General features: G+C 31.9%; 5 protein-coding genes across 5 annotated transcripts; 2 read left to right on the top strand and 3 right to left on the bottom strand.

Moving 5' to 3' along the window:
* Nucleotides 1-339: 339 nt before the first annotated feature.
* LOC137823344 (ATP-dependent Clp protease proteolytic subunit 3, chloroplastic) lies at nucleotides 340-3,326 on the bottom strand. Its single transcript, XM_068628433.1, has 5 exons — nucleotides 2,969-3,326; nucleotides 2,455-2,569; nucleotides 1,803-1,978; nucleotides 823-918; nucleotides 340-738 (listed from the first exon to the last, which is right to left on the bottom strand). The coding sequence occupies exons 1-5, from the start codon at nucleotides 3,254-3,256 to the stop codon at nucleotides 484-486; spliced, it is 930 nt and encodes a 309-aa protein (XP_068484534.1). The 5' UTR covers nucleotides 3,257-3,326; the 3' UTR covers nucleotides 340-483.
* Nucleotides 3,327-4,512: 1,186 nt separating this feature from the next.
* LOC137823345 (uncharacterized) lies at nucleotides 4,513-7,238 on the top strand. The gene is made up of 2 exons (XM_068628434.1): nucleotides 4,513-4,859; nucleotides 6,880-7,238. Exons 1-2 carry the CDS (start codon nucleotides 4,619-4,621, stop codon nucleotides 7,032-7,034), a joined length of 396 nt encoding a protein of 131 aa, XP_068484535.1. The 5' UTR covers nucleotides 4,513-4,618; the 3' UTR covers nucleotides 7,035-7,238.
* A 699-nt stretch (nucleotides 7,239-7,937) lies between these two features.
* LOC137825468 (uncharacterized) lies at nucleotides 7,938-10,433 on the top strand. Its single transcript, XM_068631134.1, has 7 exons — nucleotides 7,938-8,404; nucleotides 8,598-8,669; nucleotides 8,771-8,832; nucleotides 8,927-9,065; nucleotides 9,756-9,842; nucleotides 9,935-10,021; nucleotides 10,121-10,433. The coding sequence occupies exons 1-7, from the start codon at nucleotides 8,285-8,287 to the stop codon at nucleotides 10,214-10,216; spliced, it is 663 nt and encodes a 220-aa protein (XP_068487235.1). The 5' UTR covers nucleotides 7,938-8,284; the 3' UTR covers nucleotides 10,217-10,433.
* Nucleotides 10,434-11,207: 774 nt separating this feature from the next.
* Nucleotides 11,208-14,493, bottom strand: LOC137823343 (eukaryotic translation initiation factor 5-like). The gene is made up of 2 exons (XM_068628432.1): nucleotides 14,338-14,493; nucleotides 11,208-13,161 (listed from the first exon to the last, which is right to left on the bottom strand). The coding sequence occupies exon 2, from the start codon at nucleotides 12,798-12,800 to the stop codon at nucleotides 11,460-11,462; it is 1,341 nt and encodes a 446-aa protein (XP_068484533.1). The 5' UTR covers nucleotides 12,801-13,161; nucleotides 14,338-14,493; the 3' UTR covers nucleotides 11,208-11,459.
* A 2,405-nt stretch (nucleotides 14,494-16,898) lies between these two features.
* LOC137826587 (eukaryotic translation initiation factor 5) lies at nucleotides 16,899-19,549 on the bottom strand. The gene is made up of 2 exons (XM_068632600.1): nucleotides 19,270-19,549; nucleotides 16,899-18,836 (listed from the first exon to the last, which is right to left on the bottom strand). Exon 2 carries the CDS (start codon nucleotides 18,478-18,480, stop codon nucleotides 17,149-17,151), a length of 1,332 nt encoding a protein of 443 aa, XP_068488701.1. The 5' UTR covers nucleotides 18,481-18,836; nucleotides 19,270-19,549; the 3' UTR covers nucleotides 16,899-17,148.
* Between the last annotated feature and the right edge of the window lie 1,514 nt (nucleotides 19,550-21,063).

The raw sequence follows: 21,063 nt of genomic DNA, 5'->3' as shown, positions 1-21,063 counted from the left end.
AATAACTTTTTAATCTCTTCTCCGACTTATACATAACATAGTAAAAGAGAATGTGATACTTCATTTGACCGTTTAAAGAAAGATGAAAGAAAAAGGTTTTAGTAAAAGTAAACAAGAAAATAAATGTAATGTAAAAAATCCAGCTGGAAACTGATGAATAGAATAAACAGATTACTTTCCTAGCACTATGAGAAGTTGACTGCTTCTTCCTGAACTATCATCCCATAAATTTTTATATTCCAAAAATATTTGTTTTTAATATTTTGATTACATAATTCAAAAGTTTTTTTCTTTGTTTGGCTTCAAGTTTTTATGAATCCAAAAGCAGCCCAACCCTCATGAGGATAAAAACATTATTATATTCATTAACGCATCAAATATACTGGAAGCAATTAAAGAAATTTAAGAAACTAATATACAGTATGAATGTTACGTAGATTAAAATTAAAATAAACAGATTTCTGAGTCCACTCTTCCCCAAACTCATACTGCAACGGGTGTTTCTCCTTCTTTAGATGGTTTCTTCAAAAACTTGTGCTCTGAGGGCAATTTTTTCTTCGCTTTTCGGCTTCCTTCAATATTCCATTGATCCCATACCCGAGTTTTTGGTGGTGGTGTTGCATCTCCAATTGGTGCAACTAATCCTGGTTTTCCATCATCAATAACCCCATCAACTAAACCATACTCCTTAGCTTCCCATGGATTCATAAAATTGTCTCGATCCGTGTCCACTTCAATCTGAATCAAATCAATTAAAGGGGTAAAAATTAACAGCAAATTAATGTCATATATTAGATAATGGGGATGCATTTCATATCTAACCTGCTCTTCAGGCTTCCCTGTAATTCTTGATAGTATCTTGTTGATCTTAATCTTGTGATATGCCATTTCTCTTATACGAATGCTCATATCAGTAGCCTACAATTAAATTTTATCATTTTCCAATAAAGCTTTTGCTCAAAGCCATTAATACAATAACTTATCATACATATTCTATGTGCCTAGTAATCACAATAGACATCATGAATTCCTAATGGAACATGATACTTTGACAACCCTTATAGTTGTATACAACTATTGATGTCATGGGTTTAGAAATAAATATATATAATAAATGGTAAGTTTGAAATTAAATGATATGAAAAAAAATTAAAATAATAGTATTGGGAGTTGTAATGTGGTTGTATAAAAAATGTGAGTTGTCAACGTATCATTACTCTGCTTGCACATCTAATGTGCCGCCCAAAAGAAACAGGTTGCTAAAGCATCAAATGTCTAGTAAACAAAAGAAAATATGAGTATGATGTTTGGTTTATCCTTAAAAGAACTTGGAACAATGCACTAATCACAAAGTTTCATGTCTAGATGGTAAGTTTATAGTAATGGCTTCAGTCAGTAATGGCAAAGCATGTTTGGTGATTGAAATTTATTTGTAATAAACCACATGTCTCATATACTTGCAGAGTATACGAGAAGATAGTTTGTTATGAGCATAAACACAAATCAAATAATGTCAACTAATAAGTTTCACAGTTATATTTAAGCAACATATTTTGTGGAGTATATTGTTTTTAAAAACATAGGTTCTTTTACTCATATCAACTTGGAATTGAGTTAAACATAGATAATTGCAGTAAAGGGAATTGCATTCCTTCCACATCCCACTCTTCTCTTACATGCTTGAAATCTAAATTAGCTTTACTTTTAACCTGATCATGTTGAGGAAAATGAGAATAATAATGAAAAACTTCAGACCTACTGCATATTGACAATCATCAAAGTCGACAAGAGGGTGATCTTACCTTTCCACCAGCAGTTCCAAGTGGCTGATGAATCATAACTCTTGAATTCGGCATACAATACCTCTTCCCTTTTGTACCAGAAGCAAGGATAAATGCACCCATGGACGCAGCAAGCCCAAGGCAAACAGTTGACACATCTGCCTTGCACAACTTCATGGCATCATAGATTCCCATCCCTGCATGAAATGATAAACAAAGAGCAATTAGCATACCACATACAAATTTCAGATTCATTAAACTTAACAAGACACAAACTTCACTGAGAGAAGTTTCCTTTCCTATCATAATAAATTCAATATATTCAATCTTTTATCTTCATAAACGAGATTCAAATTTGCATACATACAAATTAGCTCGTGAATCAGCATGGTCAATTTCTTGTTTTACCAGTAAAATACAGCAGGGTATAAAAAGACAATTTAGTGCTTTCTGAATTATCTTATACCTGCAGATATATAACAATGCTGCAGTCAATTCTCTCTAAGCTAAGTGTCTGTTTATGTTACCACAAGCAGGCAAAACACTAAACTGAGCTATTAAACACGATAGCTGCTGCCAGGGATTGAGAAATTTAACATCTAATTACAAATTTGGGCTTAAGAATCAAGTGCATCCGTTAGTCTCTATTGGATAAAACGTAAAAAATACATACCAGCAGTAACAGAACCACCAGGTGAATTTATAAATAACTTGATGTCTTTCTTTGAATCTTCAGCGTCCAAAAACAAAAGCTGACTAATGATAAAATCTGCAGTCATATCATCCACCTGATCAAACAAAGCAATTCACAAACACACCATCAAATACTGTCTCACTCTCTTCAGTTGCATTCACTTCTGTGCTTTATTTTATTTTTATTTTTATTTTTATTTTCTTATACTGGGCACCCCAGTTCAGAATGAACTCACATTAACAAGTCAAAAAAAAATTCAAAATCCACAGAGCACCAAACAATATCTCAACAGCAATTTCACACTATCATGTCAAATTCACACTATCTCTCTCCTGTTTGTTCATACTTATGTTATTGTGAGCGTCCTTTGGAATGAACCCACATGAACAAGTTCAAAAATTTCCCTTAAAAACATAATCAGAGAGACAAAGGGTATTCATAACACGATGAAACAACAAAATCCACCCCAAATATTTATACGTAGATAGAGAACCTGAGAACCCAAAAAGATAATTCTTTGGCGGAGAAGCATGTTGGTGGTATCGAGCTCTTCGAATCTGGGAAGCCACGCGGAAGAGGTGGTTGCAGACAAATCGTGTGGAGAAACGAGCCAGTTGGAGGACAAGGTTGGTCTGGAGGCGTTAACGATGAACAAAGGTTTGGTTCTTCTGGTTTTGGTTGAAGCTGTGGAAGTGGGAAATTGAGAGTGGAAAAGCGCATGCTTATGCTTCAACTTTGCGCTTAAGGGTATACATGACGTTGACGATAAACTCACCTCCATCTTCTTCTTCTTCTTCTTCTTCTTCTCTTCGCTCTTTCTCCCTCTTCTTTCTCTTCTGTGTTTGCTACATGTGGTGATGCCCCTTTCTTTTATGCTCATCAACGTAATTTGGGCCTAGATTTGGGCTCAAGTCTTCTTCTGCAGGCCCAAATATTGTCAGTTTTTTTTTTTCACTTTGCTTTGTATTTGAGAAATTAGTTTTTAAAATGCTTTTTTCAAAAACTATTTTCCACACTTTCTTTTTCACACTTCTCATACTAGCATGTTCAGATTTATTATTTAAATTTTTACGAACTAAATTCTAACTCATGCATAAATTTTACAGTTTTTTCTTATCATAAAAGTATATAGCAAATTTAGAGTTTCTTTTAAAAGTGTAAAATAATTAATTCCCAAGGTATTAAATATCTTAATTATTACCTTTGATATTGAAGTGCACAATGAACATGTAAATTGTTTTATTTATTTAATTGGTTGATATCTATTCTATACCAATATATAAGATTTTTCATTATAACTGTGTTTTTGGTATACATAAATTTATTTTTATTTTATTAATTTATTTTGGTATAAGATTTTTCATTATAACTGTTTTTGTGTTTTTGGTATACATAAATTTGTTTCTATTTTATTAATTTATTTTTGTTATTTTATTATTTTGTAATTTAAGCAGTTAACCAAGCAGTTTTTTAGTTTTAAAAATTTAGTTTATTTATTATTATTTAATGGTTGCTAGGTGTGGATCACGTTATTATCTTTAAGAGAGTGAAGAAATTTGTCTACTACTGTTTTGGAATAGTTTTTTTCAATTGTTATTATACAATTATGAAATTATGAAATTTGTGATTGGTTGTACATTGATTATTTTAGTTATATTTCCTTCTTAATATATTATTAGGTATCTCATATATATATTCATCTTTATTAAAATGTAATATAAATTTATATTATTAATATAAGTGTGTGAATAATAATAATATTTATTTAAATTTTAATATTAAATATAATTATATAAATAAAAATAAAAATAAAGTTTCCATTGTTTTACTGATTTTTTATTGTAAACTTTTTTATGTAAATGATAAAATGAATAGTTTTAACCAAAGTAACTTAGATAGGGCCAGATGAATTATTTCATTTGGTTAAATAAATTACATTTTTTTAGCGATTAAATAAATTATTTGTTGTTTGGTTAGTTTTTTTTTTTTTTCATTATAATTGATAAATAAGTCAAGGCACTGATAAAAAAAGAGTTGAAGGTAACACGAAAGAAAATGTTGTTGACAGTGTTCAAAGAATCAAAACGAAAAGGAGAGAAAAGTAGCAGCAACACATTTCTTATCTGTGAATCGTGATTGGTTCATGGCTCTTTCCTTTTCTCACCACCTTCTTCTCCATGGAAACAAAATGCCTTTTACTGTGCAATCTCAATGCATTATTTCATCAAACCCAAACATATTCACGTACCCATCTATTCGGTGTTGCTCAAGTTTGAACCAAAAAAGCAGCATCAGCCACAGAACTTGCAAGAACTGCAAAACCCAATTCGACCCTTCTCTCAATCACCCTCTTGCTTGTCGATTTCACACTGCCCATTTTGGAGGTACCCACTTCGTTTCTCCAAGTTTAGGTTTTACTTTTGAAATTTATGATTTGAAAAGAGAGAGAAATATTGTATAGAAATGCCCCCAAATTAATGTTGACAAATATGCTCCCAAATTTAAGATATTTATTCTCTTTGGTTTGAATCAAATTACAAAGGAAATGAAATGATGAAACTGTTAGCATGAAGATTTTTCTGTTTCTTATGAGAACTTGACTATAATTTATCCATGAACTCAGTAGTTCGCTTTTGACATGAAATAACCCCTTTAACAGTTTTGGATGTCTTTAGAAGACCTGGTGAAGGAATCCTCAATGTTGCACTGCAATAATTGACCCCGATTAGACAAAGATAAACCCCAGTTACATGAACATAGCTACGAGATTGTAGTATTTCAATTTTGTGTCTATTTAAGCTTTTGAAATGTTCTTGATCGTGTCCTGATCGTTAGAATGTTTTATCAATCTTCAGTGTTAAATAATGCTAAACAGGTGATAAAACTTTTGCCATTTTTACTTCAAAAATTATAAAGGCATGCGATGATTATTCTCATGCATGTTACCTCACAAAACCTTGAGCTGTCCAGGAATGTGCCCTCTAATTCATTGCTACATGAGTTATGAATGTTTGTGTACCCATAAATAAAGTATCTGTTCCTCCAAGATTTTTATTGATTCATTCAGAACCTCACATTTGATATGAAAAATAAGAATTCTTCCAATGATGTCAAAGCATTTAATTAAACTCCTGGCAAAAATCTCGCATCATTGCTTGATTGATTGATGTTAATTAAGTGAAGATGAGGTGGTTTATTTCACTGAGTTTGTTTACCATAACAGCTTTTGTTTTCTCTTCTGAAATTCCCTGTCTTCATGGAGGTTTTGCTGATAAAGTATGGCCAAGTTATAAATATTATCTTTAATTCTTTACTTCAATGAAGGACTATGTAGTTATAAAAACCATTATCAAGAACTTGTTATATCTGATATTCTCTGGTGAAAACCAAATTCATTTCATTGAAAAAAGTTGAGATATTGATATACTAGAGACTTGAGAGGTATAGAAGGGCTTCCACTAAGTGCATTGTTACGGGACCTAACAGCTAACCTTTTCTAAAGCTATCACAATGCCTTTTCTTGTTCACTTTATCCTTAACTACTCTCTTTTCCTTGGGACTTGAAAGCTACGTCTCTGGAACTTGGTGGAAACATCTTTCATCCTCAGATTGGAGTAGGAGTATCACTATAAAATTTAAGTTAACTCAACTTATTAGTTGGAAGTTGGGACATGTAGCATTTGCCTATAAAAACCAACTCATTATCTTCATTTGAAGGGGGAGATTTCCTCTTTGTTTTTGAAATGGAATATAGATATGTGGCCTTTCTTACTCATTAGGTCCTGCTCACAAAGCATGTCATCATTCTGTGCTTTTCAGCATGTTGGTCTGAACCTTACTTGTGTTAGGTGTAAATCCAGTTTGTGATTTACCCCGATTTAAAGTAACTAACACACACACACACAAATTTAATGCTGCAGGGAAGGAAGCTAGAAATCTTATTATCTTGTCTAGAGCCTATGCTGTATTTGCATCATATTAGTATTTTTGCCTGACAAAGCTCAAAGAGCAATTCATGATATTCATGGGCATTGATGATGAAGCACTCCTGATTTTAGCACTCATACCTAGTTGATCCTATGATTTCCCTCTTAAAATAGTGTTTTCTGAAGCCAAAAGTTCTAGCCAAAACATGGGTAGATAGCCATGATGTGAGTCTAAAGTCTAAACAAAAGAAACTAAACTATTAACAAAGCTGAGATTAAAGAAGAATCTATTATGGGGATTATGCAGTTAGAAGACTCATTTCTCATACAAGTATTTTAAGGAAAGGTTTAGCTAGTGAGTCTAAAGTGGAAGCAAATCTTGTGCATTTCAAATTTCAATATTAAGTTTTTCATTTGCATCAATGTTTGGATTTAAGTTGGCTTTAATTCACATCTCTTGCATCTTCCTCTACCACAGGAGAAACTAAGAGAAAGTTTGAGAGTGTGTATGAAGGGGGCACCATGAATACTCCTGACTCTGGCAAAGTTTTTCAGTACTGGCATTGCTGTGGGTCTGAAGATCCATTTGATCCTGGTTGCACATCTTCTCCTCATACTTCTTATGATGATTGATGTAGATGTCATTCATTATCATCCATGAATCAAGTCCACTTCTTCCATTTATTTTTCTTGTAGCTATATATAGTTTCTAAACTCTTGTATAAATTTTAGATTCCTTGAATAATTTGGGAAAATTTAAATGTTGCTCAGATGCAAAACACAAAGTATGTGACCACCATGTAATCTGTCTCCCACAAGGGTATAATTTTCTTGTGATGATGTTGTTGTTCTCTAGGAAGACTTAAAATTGATCACGTTGGAGTCCATTCAACTGTGACTATTAGTAATTAGAGGAGGAGGAGACGGAAAGAAAAAATAAGCTTGAGAAAAAAAAATAAAAATTAACTTGATATTATGGGTAAAGGTGACCATGGGAAGAGGTTTCTAAAAATTAAGTTCATTTTAATTTAAAAAATATATTTATCAGCATTTTCTTCTTTCTTTTCTCTTAGTGTTAGAAATTTATTCAAATATAACAAACCGTTTGTATATATAACCCCGTTAAACGCACAAAAATTGAAAAAGATTTTATTTTTTTTAGCAAAGAAAAAATTGTGCATATTGTGCATATTGAATTCTGTTGTGTTACTAATACGTGTCATATGAGTATATGAGTATCCGATATCGATTCTCCATTTAAAAGACGATACCAATATTTCATTTAAAAGAAGTGTCCGAACATGAAAGGAGAAAAGGACAAGGAAAAGTGAGGGAAAGGATTTGACCAATAAAACATTTGGACAAGCATCTATTTAAAAAACTTGATATTCCAATGCAATGTTCATCTTTGGTAAGCAATGTCTTTGTTTGATTTGCATTGCTAACAGTATACCTTCCGTGTGTACGTGGAAGTTCTTTTCTTCTCTTATTGCTGCACCTCAAGCAAACCAAAGAAATTTAGAAAGAGAAGAAAATAGTCTACTCGTAATTATAAACTGCATGTAAAGATGATGAAATTGATTCACATTGTGCTAAAGACAAATGTTTTGAAAGGGTTCTTATTCATCGATTAGTCATTTTCTTTGCACTTTTCTCTCAAATTCTTATACATCAACCCTATTAAATCCTCAGACATCTTTAAAAGGGTTCTTGATTCATCGACTAGTCATTTTTTTTTGTATTTTTCTCTCAAATCCTTACACATCAACTCCATTAAATTCTCAAACATCTCCTCTCCAATCCAAACACAACACTAATTTTCCTTTGAACTTCTTTTGAGATCAAAAGGAGGTTGCAAGAGACAACTAGTTGACATGATCTAGATGGATGAGCATATTATCATGTCATCATCTCCTAATAGATTGGTGGAATGTAGAATATGCCACAGTGAGGATGAAGATTCAAACATGGACACACCCTGTTCTTGCTGTGGCACATTGAAGGTAGGATCACCTTGCTCATTGCCTTTGCAGATGTTAGTCTCTCTATTGGGTTCACTTAACATAAACTTTGAAACTAAAATAATTATTACTAAACATATTTGGTTGAAGGTTGTTCTACATATTTATATGTGCAAATGTTTGGAATGTTTTTAATTATCTGAGTTTTTGGCACCTTTTCTTTTGATCATTGTAGTATGCACACCAAAAATGTGTTCAAAGATGGTGCAATGAGAAAGGAGATACTACATGTGAAATTTGCCAACAGGTTTGTTCTAAGATATTATCTTATTCACTCATTGGTGTTCTCATAATCTGTTCATACTTAATGAGAAAGTGTTTGAGTTTTTCCCACTTTGGTAACTGCAGCAACTCAAACCTGGCTATACTGTGACTCCACTATTACACTATGCTTCTCCAATAAATTTTAGGTACATGTGAAATAGTCATTGAATTCATAGCCTTAATTCATATATATTTCTTGTTTCTGTGATGAAATGATGATATATAGAAGATTGTTGTCAGAGGGAACTGGGAGATTTCAAGAAGGGATGAGTTCACAGCAATGTTTAGTGCTAATCATGAATTCCTAGACCTAGACTTTGAATATTCATCAGCCCCCTCTACAAGAAGCCTCATATTTTGCCGCATTGTTACCATTATTGTAATTTTCCTTTCTCTCCCTAAACATGTATGTTTTGCATTAAAAAAATGATAAAAGTTTGATGAGGTGAAAAATTATTATCCGTGAGTTTCGTAATCAATGAATACCTAATCAATGAATACCTGTCTTAATTACTGTAGAAAAATTAGGTTTATGATCATTCGTATTTTCGTAAAAAAAAACGTATGCTGATAAGTTGGTTAATTTAGAGCTTATTCATATAGATTCATTTCATTGGTATAATAGGTTTTCATCTGATATGTTATTAGAATTCTTTATAAATAGGTATAGTCTACCAAAGTACCGTTTTTGTTAACATATGAGTTTTAAGTCTCTCATTTTTTTGTATTTTTTTTAATAATACTTTTTTCATGTGATGACATAATTGTTTTTACTTGAAGTGTTAACCTAACTAAGATATCAAGTTGTATAATAATGTCTAACATGAAAACTTTTATAAAAGAAAAATATTATCGTATGATATAGATATTGGTTGATCGATCATATAATAACTTCTTGTAACTTAGAGATGCGATGATTTCAAATGGATTTATATATGAAGATTGTGACACTGATAACTCTATTTTATGCAAGTCACAGAAGTAAATGAGTGGAACTGGCTGTTCTAGAGTCTTGTGCTATCCCTTGCTATAAATTCTTACAATAAGGTTGTTTCCATTTCTATTGCAGTTTATTGGTCTTCTTGTTTTACGCCATACACTTCCAATCATATTTATACTCAGAGGAGCAAGAGCATATTCATTCACAGTGTTTATGGTAAGAGAACATAGAAATATGTATATATAATACAAAAATTGACTATTTTGACAGTTAGTCTAAGAGAAATAACTTTGTTCAATGCTTTGCAGTCAGTAGTTTTGAGAAACATTGGGATGATTGTACCATTTTATATAATGGTTAAAGCTATTATTTCAATCCAACAGTTTCAATACCAGGTTAGCAGCAAACTCAATGTTTTTGTTCATCATCATTTTCACAAGTTAGATGTGACATCCAAAGTACATAGTTTTTTTTCTTCTTCTTCTTTTGTATAGGGTCATCTGCAAGCACACCAGGAAAATGAAATAGAACGGCCTCAGTTGCGTGTTATTCATATAAGTGAATCAGTGGTAAACTCCAGAGTGGAGTAATGATTATCTTTAATGTCAAATTAAGGGCCAAAACAGAACAAATTGAAGAGAAATTTGATGTAATTACTCCTCTGAAAGTGCCATTAGTGTAATCAGATGTTGTTGTATATACAATATATAAGATCAGAAGATTGTCATTTCATTTCACAACCAATTGCTTCTAGCAAAATAAAATGAGTCAAATTTCACTACAGTATACATGTTTTACTTTTTTTTCATCAACTACTCATTACAGTTGATTTAGGATAAGTTTGTTACACACTGAAAAAGAAGTAATTTTGAAATAAAATAATTAAGCCATTTGTTTATTAAAAAAAAATAGTAATAGTGATTTCAGGATAAGAAACAATCCTAACATGAGATATCAAAAAGTATATGACAGTGCATTTGGTTTCCTGTCTAAGTACCATCAATGTGAATCAATCTTAAAGTTATTCTCAAAAACATTATGTCAAGAATGCATGATATAAATTTGATTTTGTACAGGGTTTCAAACATGCACTCAAAGTGAAAGCCTGTTTAAAAAATAAATAATTTATTTCCTTAATTCAGATTTTCTTTTCTCTAACGAAATAATTTGGTTCAAAATTAAAATTCAAGAATCAAACTAAATTAGTTATTTACTTAAAGATAATATTATAGATTATTATACAAAAATTGAAATTATAAACAATATAATAACTATAAAAAATTTATCGGTCAACAATTTTTTATTATAAAATATTATATATTTAAAACAAATGCTCAACCATTTTATAATAACATTTTTTTTCAGACAAAAAATCAATAAAAAAAAAAGTTGTGTGCAGTAACCATTTAAAAACCTAGATCTATTTTGCTTCTAAATTTCAAGTTGCTAAGAATGAAATCCGTAAAACCTAAATTTAAATCAAAGCCTTCTCATTACCGCAAACGCTAAATTAGTCGTATACAAATACTTTTTTATATTAAATTAAAGGCCACACAAAAACTTGAACTGAACAAAGTTGAGTTTGGACAATAAAAGAGTATATTCGGTAAAATTTGAATGCCCAGAAAATTAAGGGCGAAATTCAACTCTTCTTTGAAGTGTAAGGACAGAACAGCTGGAGCAAAAAACAACAACACTATGAAAGTCTTGTGATCATAATTTTACGAGACCAAAAACAAAAGGCAAACGTCACATTGACTAGTTTTGAAACCAGAAGTTTTATTGAAAATAAAAGACGCAAAGCAACAGAAGTAACAAAGTTCAGGGACGGTATCACTCTTCATCCGATTCTGATTCTGCATTCAGAAGCCATTCAATGAAGGGCTGAGCATTCTTCCAAATCTGAGAGTTCTTGTTATCGCCCTTCAGCCCCTTTTGATACCACTGCACTATGTGCTCTTCCTCCAACACATCAGCGTCGTAGAGTGCCTTCAGAACAAGGGCAACTTCCTTCAACGCATTGGAAGTAGACTTGCAAGAAAATTCCTCAATTGCACACAGCAGCAACAACTGCAACCCCTCTTCCTCGGCAACTGCAGCAGCAAGGTAGTTCTTCTTCTTAATTGCTTCTTTGGCAAACCCTTTCTCGATGCCTCCAAACAGGGCTTCATACAGAGCACTCATTTTCTCCTGAGCAGATGCAGGATGTGCTGCTAGATGGGACACCAACTCTTTTGCCTTAACACCTTTGTTCAAATTTGCTTTGACTTCTGCAACCAGAGTCCTGTAGGTCAAAGAGTTACCATTCTCAGAATTATCACTTACCTTAGTTCTGGCTTTCTCCTTCTTCTCTGGTTCATCTGTGGAGAGCATGACCATATCAGCTGTCACAGCACTCAACTGTTCCTGGATTCGTTGACGAGCAGCCTGCAGTGATGTATCGGTTTGCCATTGTATGTTGTCGTCATCCACATCTTCATTGTCATGAGCCTCATCCTTCTCATCAGCAAGACTGCGAGGAGGAGGAGATGCCCTGTCTTCATCAGAGCCATTTGCCTTTTTCCTTGAAGAGGTAGATTTTGGAGCGCCATCCTTAGAAGATGAAGTTCCTTTCTTCTTAATAACCTCTTTCTTCACTTTTTTCTGTTCCTCATCAGCCATTTCACCTTCCTTCAGTCTCTCTTTCTCAGCTCTCCTCATGGCCTTCTTGTCTTTGGATCCTTTCTTAACTTCTGGTGGGTTCTTAACGATGAAAGTAGTTAGCTTGTCTCTCATATCAACATCAGACACAAACCCACAAGCAGCACATTTCAGCTGGATCATCTGGTTCTTAGTAATTAAGATTTCAGTTTCAGGATTTCCACAACCATAACACTGGACATATTTCTTGATGAAGATCTCAAGAAGGCCAGCAAGTTTTGCAGTTTCATGTGCACCATTAACATGGGAAGTCCCGGTTTTCTCGTCGAACTTTGATTGGGCTCCAAGCTCACATCCGAAATACTTTGTTGTGTAGGAAGCTGGCCTAGCCAAGGCTTTCGCAATATCAACCATATTGACAACATTTGTTTTGATGCCATTACCTCTGCCCTCAATTTTGGTGACCATTCGAGGCATCTTGTACCTGTAGAAGGCATCATCACTGTTACCAGCACCAATGTTCTGTAAGGCCATGATGACACAAATACTGAAAGTCTCAGAAACACAATTGACGTCACAGGTGGAAGATACTGAAATTCAAAGTTAACGCAGAAGCAATAATGGTGTTAATAAGTAGTCTGTTATCACAAAGACCCTCCTTGAGAAATTGTGGGCTGCAAACAGCAACTACAAAGCTCAGAGTGTTCCTGGTAAGGCGCACGATGCATACAGCTGAGCCTCCTCGGCACCAGCCTGTTCTTTTTTCTAGAAGACGAAAAACACTCTCCAAGCAACTCAATTGCTCCGAAATGGATAATAGCCCGTTCAAACATGAAAGAAACTTCAACGTGACACCTTCACCTTGGAATCTGCTACAGCAGAACTTGCAGGATTCCTAAGTCAAAAACCAGAAGCTACATTATTTCAGTTACAATTCTAAAACATTTGCTCCAAGCACTTTGAAAAGGATGCAGTATTATAAAGGTAAAAGGCATATTATAACTTGGACGGGCAAAATTAAATGATTACACAGCTACAAGGAAGAGGTGCTAATTACAATTGGAAAGAGTGACTACCATAAAAAGAATGCCACAACACACCGAAAAAAATATTGTAATAATTATACTGCATATTTCATAGACACCTCTTTCAAAATGGATTTTATATGGACATCTAACAACAAGTAGTTCAGTGAAACAACAACAGCTCAATCCAATACAGAAGGATATGAAACATCTATTAATACAAACTTGGCTCAATTGAGAACCATCTGAGATAAATCCAAATTAAAACACATTTCAGACACCACCAACAGACATTTCAGACACCACCAACAGGCTTTGGCATGTACGTTTCGCAAACATATTTTCAAGAAATAATCACTATTTTAACATCAACACTTTTCATAAACAATGGTATAACTATTCCAGAACAGGATACTGTATTATATTCCAAACAAGCAGCTAAAAGCCCTAACATCAAAATCATAATAAAAATTATTTCAATCCTAACAATCAATCATCGCAATGCAAAATAATTTCTCAATCAAGATGAAACAAGACAAGTTAATCCAAACAGGCAGTAAAAACCTAACTATGAATCAATACAAAATAATTACAATCTTAACAACCAATCATCAATAATACAAAATAACTTTAACGAGATGACAACAAATAGGTAAAGATTCACAGCCAAATCCTGGCGTATGACGGAACATCGTTACACAAAGCGATGTAGCCAAATTACCGTCAACAAATTCTCAGATCTTAATCGCGTCAAAATCTTAACGCAACTACAACCACAACAACAATAATAATAATAATAATGAATCGCCAAGAAATAAATTTATTAAATCGAAAACATCATCAACAACAACCATAACAATAATAATTAATCGGCAAGAAATAAATCTATTAAATCGATAACAGATATAGCTACAACAAGAGTTATAACACGATCTAGGTTTTTCCAGGTGGAATGAAAATAAACGATTGTATGAATAAAAATTGAATAATGAAATGAAAGAAACGTATAATTTGAAAGAAAAAACGAGGAAAGGAGGCGACGATACCTGCAGAAACTGTTGAAGGGAACGCAAGGCGAGAGGAATCGGAGCGAAGCGAAAGAGAAGAAAGTGATTAGAAGGTGCGGCTCTTTCTTCAGACTTTGTGAAGGAGACGAGGCTGCCCGTTACCTATGCCCTTACGTTTATATATATATATATATATATATATATATATATATATATATATATATATATATATATACTTATATAACCACATTTATATGGCTGAACATGTTTATATATAGGTTAAGTCTCATTAAGTTCAAAATCGCATGTGTTATCATATGGCGACGGAGTCTTTTTACAATAAAAAAAATATAAGTTAAAATTAGTGTATAACATAAAAATAAAAATTTAGAAAAAATATGTAATAAAATCTATAAATTAGTTTATGTATAAATAAAGTCAGAAGAAAAAAATTAAAAGAATCCTAATGAAATTACCTAAATAATCTCCTATATGTAATATAGAAATAAAAAATAATAATGAATTAGAATCTTTACAAACAAATTCTTGACCCATCCATTTAAAGTCGGATATTTTATTCTACAAACATCATATAATGTAAAAAAATTAAAGAGAAAACTCATATAAGTAAAAATATTAAAATACAAGGATAATTTGGCATTTCAAAGAATATAAGGATGGAAGAAGAAAAATGGTAGGGTGCAGAAAGAAATATCCAAAAAGTATTATTAGAGAAAAAAACACAAATAAATATGACACACTAGTCCCTTATATTATATTTATTTATGTTTAAGAATATTCAATTTATACCTTTCATCATGACAAAATTAAGTATGTTGTTGATCTTTCACAACTAGTTGCACCTATTTCAATCTAACTACCACTTAATTTATAAATTTCATGTGACTTTTCCCTGTTTATTACTTCTTATATTTTACTCTCAAATATAATTAAGTGCCTCTTCATACTTCAATTTCATGTAATTTTCTTTTTCTCTTCTTCATTGTATAAAAATAAGAAATTATTTTGTTAATTATGTCAGGTATAATATTAATATATTTTTTACTTTAATAATATATTTTAAATATTTATACTTTTTTTATTATATTAATTTTTACTATTTTAAAATATATTTTATATTAAATAATTTATTTTAACCATTGCACTTATTAATATGCTATAAATGATTTTATTATTTAATTTATTATAAAATTAAAATAGTTAAAGTACTTTCAAATTATTTAAAATATTAAAAATTATATAATCTAAAATATATTTTAATAAAAAATAAAATTAGACTTTTCTAAAAGTATAAAATAAACATATTTATTTATAAAGAAATAATTTTGATGTATTTATACATGTTACAAGTTATATTGTATTTATAAATTTAAATTTATCATATATTAATTTTAAAAAGACAATTATTATAAACCTAAAAACTGAATAATGAAATTAAAGAAATCATTTTACTTTTCATTTTTTAAAAATATTTATATTAGGTCTTCATATCACATCAACATTTCAAATAATCAGCTAGGTCTCAGCTCTCCTATCACCTAAGTCTCAGTCAGAAATTTTATTCTACAAAAATCATATAATATAAAAAAGAGAAAACTATGTCAAAAATGTCAAAAATGATTCATTTGTAATATTTATATATATAACACCTTTTTCTTTAGTTATAAAACTATGTCAAAAATGTTAAGCATCATAGAAACTCCTGAATATTTTCCTGAACCGTTTTCTTTTTATTCCTAAACCAAATACTACTTAGGACGAATGTAATTTAACTTTTAAAATAAATAATATTAATATAAATAAATTATAAAAACGTTGTTTATTAAGTTAAGAAATCTTGGTAATGTATAATTATTAAAAAAATGTATAAATTTTGAATAAAGACCGTAACAAAATAAAAAAAAAGTTTAATCCGTCTTAAAAATACACAAGATTTAACTTTTAAAAACTAAATATTTAAAAATAATTTTGAACAGAAAGTAGTAAGGTCTGATAATAATAAAATAATGAAAGTACTTTCGAGAAGTATTCGATTTGAGCCCACACATAGATGAAGCACATACCGGTATACACGGAAATAGAGGAATGAGTATGTGAATGAGAAGCACACGCAATTGGCTTAAAATATGCCTTACCCAATTCATGTTCATAATCATGGAAGCTATTCTCAGATGCATATCCTCAATCAAAACCTCACCCAACAAAACCAAAAGGGGTAAATAAAAAAACATTATGAAATTACATGCATGTTGCCTAGAATATGCTTACTCGGATGATAATCACAATAACAGAAGCTATTGTCGGAAGCATCTCAACAAAAACCTCCCCCCACAACCCAACAAAGCCGAAATGGGTAAAGAATAAAAATATTGTGTGACATGCAGTTTGACTAAAATACACTCAATCGATTATCATAATAGCAGGAGATGGAGTATTTCCCTAACAATCCATCAAAACTATAAGGGGTAAAGAAAAAGGACATGTTATAGTAATTCCCTACAAAGCTAGAGGATGTTCATATCAGGTATCAGCCACATTTGAACAAGCACGATTAGACACAACAAAAAAACACCATCATATTATCAAGACACGTTTTATTAAAAGCATAAAACATAATCATAAAAAAACAAAATACTCAAGAACCAAACACTGACACGTACATGCTACTAGACCAGACAGGCATGAACCCTTAAGTTTAAAGATTAGAGTAGTTCAACACATGGGGCCAACGGACCCTTTATTGGAAATAAAGGACATGACACAAGCAAGCAAACATAAGGAAAGGAAAATCTTAAAGAGTTTTTCTTCCTCCATCATAATGATCACACGTTATTCTTCATCCGATTCTGATTCTGCGTTCTGAAGCCAGTCAATGAAAGGTTGAGCATTCTTCCAAATCTTGGAGTTCTTGTTATCGCCTTTCAATCCCTTTTGATACCACAGAACTATGGCCTCTTCCTCCAACACATCAGCATCGTACAGTGTCTTCAGAACCAGGGCAACCTCTTTCAAAGCATTGGAATTAGGCTTGCAACAGAATTCCTCAATAGCATGAAGCAATAAAATCTGGGATCCCTCCTCGGCAACAGCTGCAGCGAAGTAATTCTTCTTCTTAAGAGTTTCTCTACCAAAACCTTTCTCTGTTCCCTCGAATAGAGCTTCAACCAGAGCACTCATCTTTTCTTGAGCAGGTACAGGAAGTGCTGCAAGATGAGAAAGCAATTCACTTGCTCCAAAACCTTTCTTCAAATTTGCTTTCACTTCAGCGACCACAGTCCCGTAGTTCTTTGAATTACCATTCTGAGAACCACCATTTTGATTACTTGCTGCTTTTTTCTTCTTCTCTGGTTCATCAGTAGTAAGCATAACCATATCAGCTGTCACGGCACTTAACTGTTCTTTGATACGTTGACGAGAAGCATCAAGTGACGTATCTGTCAGCCATTGCACACCATCATCATCATCATCATCTTCATCCTTAGCCTCCTCTTTCTCTTCAATTTGTTTGTGAGTAGGCGATCTGCGGTCTTCATCAGAGCCACTTCCTTTCTTCTTTGAAATGGTGGATTTTGCAGTGCCATCCTTTGCAGATGAAGAACCTTTCTTCTTAACCTCTTTCTTCACTTTCTTCAGTTCCTCATCAGCTGCTTCCCCTTCCTTGAGTCTCTCCTTCTCAGCTCTCCGCATGGCCTTCTTGTCCTTAGATCCTTTCTTTACTTCTGGAGGATTCTTAACGATGAAAGTAGTCAGCTTGTCCCTCATATCAACATCAGACACAAAACCACAAGCAGCACATTTCAGCTGGATCATCTGGTTCTTAGTAATTAAGATTTCAGTTTCAGGATTCCCACAACCATAACACTGGACATATTTCTTGATGAAGATCTCAAGAAGGCCAGCAAGTTTTGCAGTTTCATGTGCACCATTAACATGGGAAGTCCCGGTTTTCTCATCAAACTTTGATTGGGCTCCAAGCTCACATCCGAAATACTTTGTTGTGTAGGAAGCTGGCCTAGCCAAGGCTTTCGCAATATCAACCATATTGACAACATTTGTTTTGATGCCATTACCTCTGCCCTCAATTTTGGTGACCATTCGAGGCATCTTGTACCTGTAGAAGGCATCATCGCTGTTTCCAGCACCAATGTTCTGTAAAGCCATGTTGAGTTTCAGAGATATTCAGTAACAGCAAACGCTAGAATTCAAGTTATAACCAGCAGCAATTTCGGCCTCTAAAGAATCTCCTTCAGGGGTAATGGAAGGTGGCCAACCGCTACCAGAAAACTGAGTGAATTTCTGGTATGTCTCACGATGCATACAGCTAACTCTCTGCGGTGATGAGGGTCTATAATTTTTCCTAGAAGAAGAAAAATACTCTCCAAGCAGCTCAGTTGCTCCCAAATGGATAGTAGCCTGTTCAAACATGAAAGAAACTTTAACGTGACGCCTTCACTTCGAATCTGCCACAGCAGAACCCAAACAGATACCAAGCCAACAAAACGAAGCTTCAACAACACCTACAATTCAAATCCAGAAAAAACAATAGTCAAAATTATAGCATCGAAACATACATAACAATATATTGAAACCAATGAAAAATACCAAGCAAAAACCCATCACGAACAACCCACTCACACATCAGGCTAATGAAAAACCAAAACCAAAACCATAAATTATTATTCCCAAACTTTTCATTCATCTGTCTAAAGGTGAGCACCCTAACCCTAAAACGCAAAATAAAATAAAATAATCAAATTAGGGTTAATTTTGGGTGCGGGCTTCAGATGGAAACCCTCACATAGAACACGCGTGGCTCCATGTTCGATGGGGTTACTTACATTACTATTCAGATTAATATTACGATCACGATGATGAAAAAAAAAAACCATGTGCAGATGCAAGTGAATCATAAGAAACAATCAGAAGAAAAAAGATGAAGAAAAGACGAACCTTAGATCGGAGGCAAGAGCGTGTTGAGAGCAAAGGGAATGAGATAGGGATTAGGGATAGAGCTTGAGGCGGCGCTGTGCCTTCTGTGTTCTGTTCTCTCTAATATTTATAACATAAAATAAAAATTCAGTGCTGTTGGGTTGTTGCGCCATGATCCGGTTTATATTTTGTGGTAACCAAATTACCACATCAATCTTCACTAGGGTTCAATCCTGACCCTTCATCACGTTAACTTCTTAAACGATTTTCGCGCACCTCCTTTTGTAACCATTCATCACACCTCATCGTAATGCCACGTACTAATCAAACAGAACAATATCTCTTTACTACGTAGGTTAAATTAAAAAGGATAGTAAAAACGTAAAATAAAAACCTAATACGCGTCATCTTTATCTCTTTCTTACAATTTCTTCTATTAAATTATTTCTAAATATAAATATACAATAATTTTTAAAGAAACACAAGACGTAACTATGATTTCAAATTAAGAAAAAAATCAACAAATCTATAAATAAATAGTATTATAATTTGGATACAAAAATATTGATTTGTACAGCGAGAAAATTAGAATTAATGAAAATAAAAATAGAGAAATAGGTGAAAAAAAAAATTATTAACATTAACATCTCCTTTTGTCTCTTTTAATAACGCATCAGAAATAGTTTTGATTTTGATTGTTTTACAAAAATATTTCTTATTTATTTAAAATTAAAAATTGTTATTTGATCATAGTATTACCTGACTCTAGATAATTATGTGTTCAACACAAAAATAAGTGATTATAGTGATTATTTTTTATTGATACGTAATAATATTACATATCATTTTAGCATATAGAGAAACTCTTAAAATCAACAAATTTATATATATATTCTAAAAATTATAAACCAATATTTGAGAACAAAGTTTACAATACCAAAGTCAAAATTGATGAATTTATATGTACTAACAACGTATTTAAATATTACTATTAAGTAAATTATTTACATTTATGGTATGTAATATTGTTTGATATTATTTACTAATTTGGAATGAGACACTAATATATACTTCTCATACATGAAGTGATATACAAGATAATAAAAACTTTTGGTGTTGTTGTACATAATAAAAACTTTTGGTGTTGTTGTACATCTGAATCTTTATTATATTGGAGACTGTGCGCAAAATAAAACCAAATAAATAAGGACACAATAAATATCTTTAATTTTAAAAATAGTGAATAAAATTAGTTTAAATCATAAAAGTAAGATATCAATCCTTTCACTCTCTCCACTAGCAACCATTATATTTTTCCAAATCCAATACAAAAACCAATTATTCAAATTAAATAATATCTTATCATTTAATATCTTATCATTCAATTCATATTGTTTTATCACTTATATTTTTCTTTAAATTTGAAATCAAATATACAAACCGATTATTCAAATTAATTAATATCTTATCATTCAGTTTATTGATCCTTTTTCGTTTATTATTTAAATATATTAAAATCTGAAAAATAAATACAAAATTTAATCAAATTAAATAATATCTTATTAATCTTTTATTACCTATATTTATATTTATTTTTAATTAAATAGGCTTAATATTATTGAAAAACTTAATATTTTAACAATGTGATTCTTAATGAGTAAAGAAATTGAAGTTATTATTTTATAAATTAAACTAAAAATGTCTATTGAAAAAAATAAAATTAAATGTATACATTAAAGAAATAGGAAAAGTAAAATAAGATAAATAAAAAAGATGAAATATGAAGAGAATTTTAGAATCTCAAAATTAGGGTTT

The sequence above is a fragment of the Phaseolus vulgaris genome, chromosome 8, assembly GCF_000499845.2.
Source record: "Phaseolus vulgaris cultivar G19833 chromosome 8, P. vulgaris v2.0, whole genome shotgun sequence".
Lineage (NCBI taxonomy): Eukaryota > Viridiplantae > Streptophyta > Magnoliopsida > Fabales > Fabaceae > Phaseolus > Phaseolus vulgaris.
This window is presented reverse-complemented; position numbering and strand designations above follow the sequence as displayed.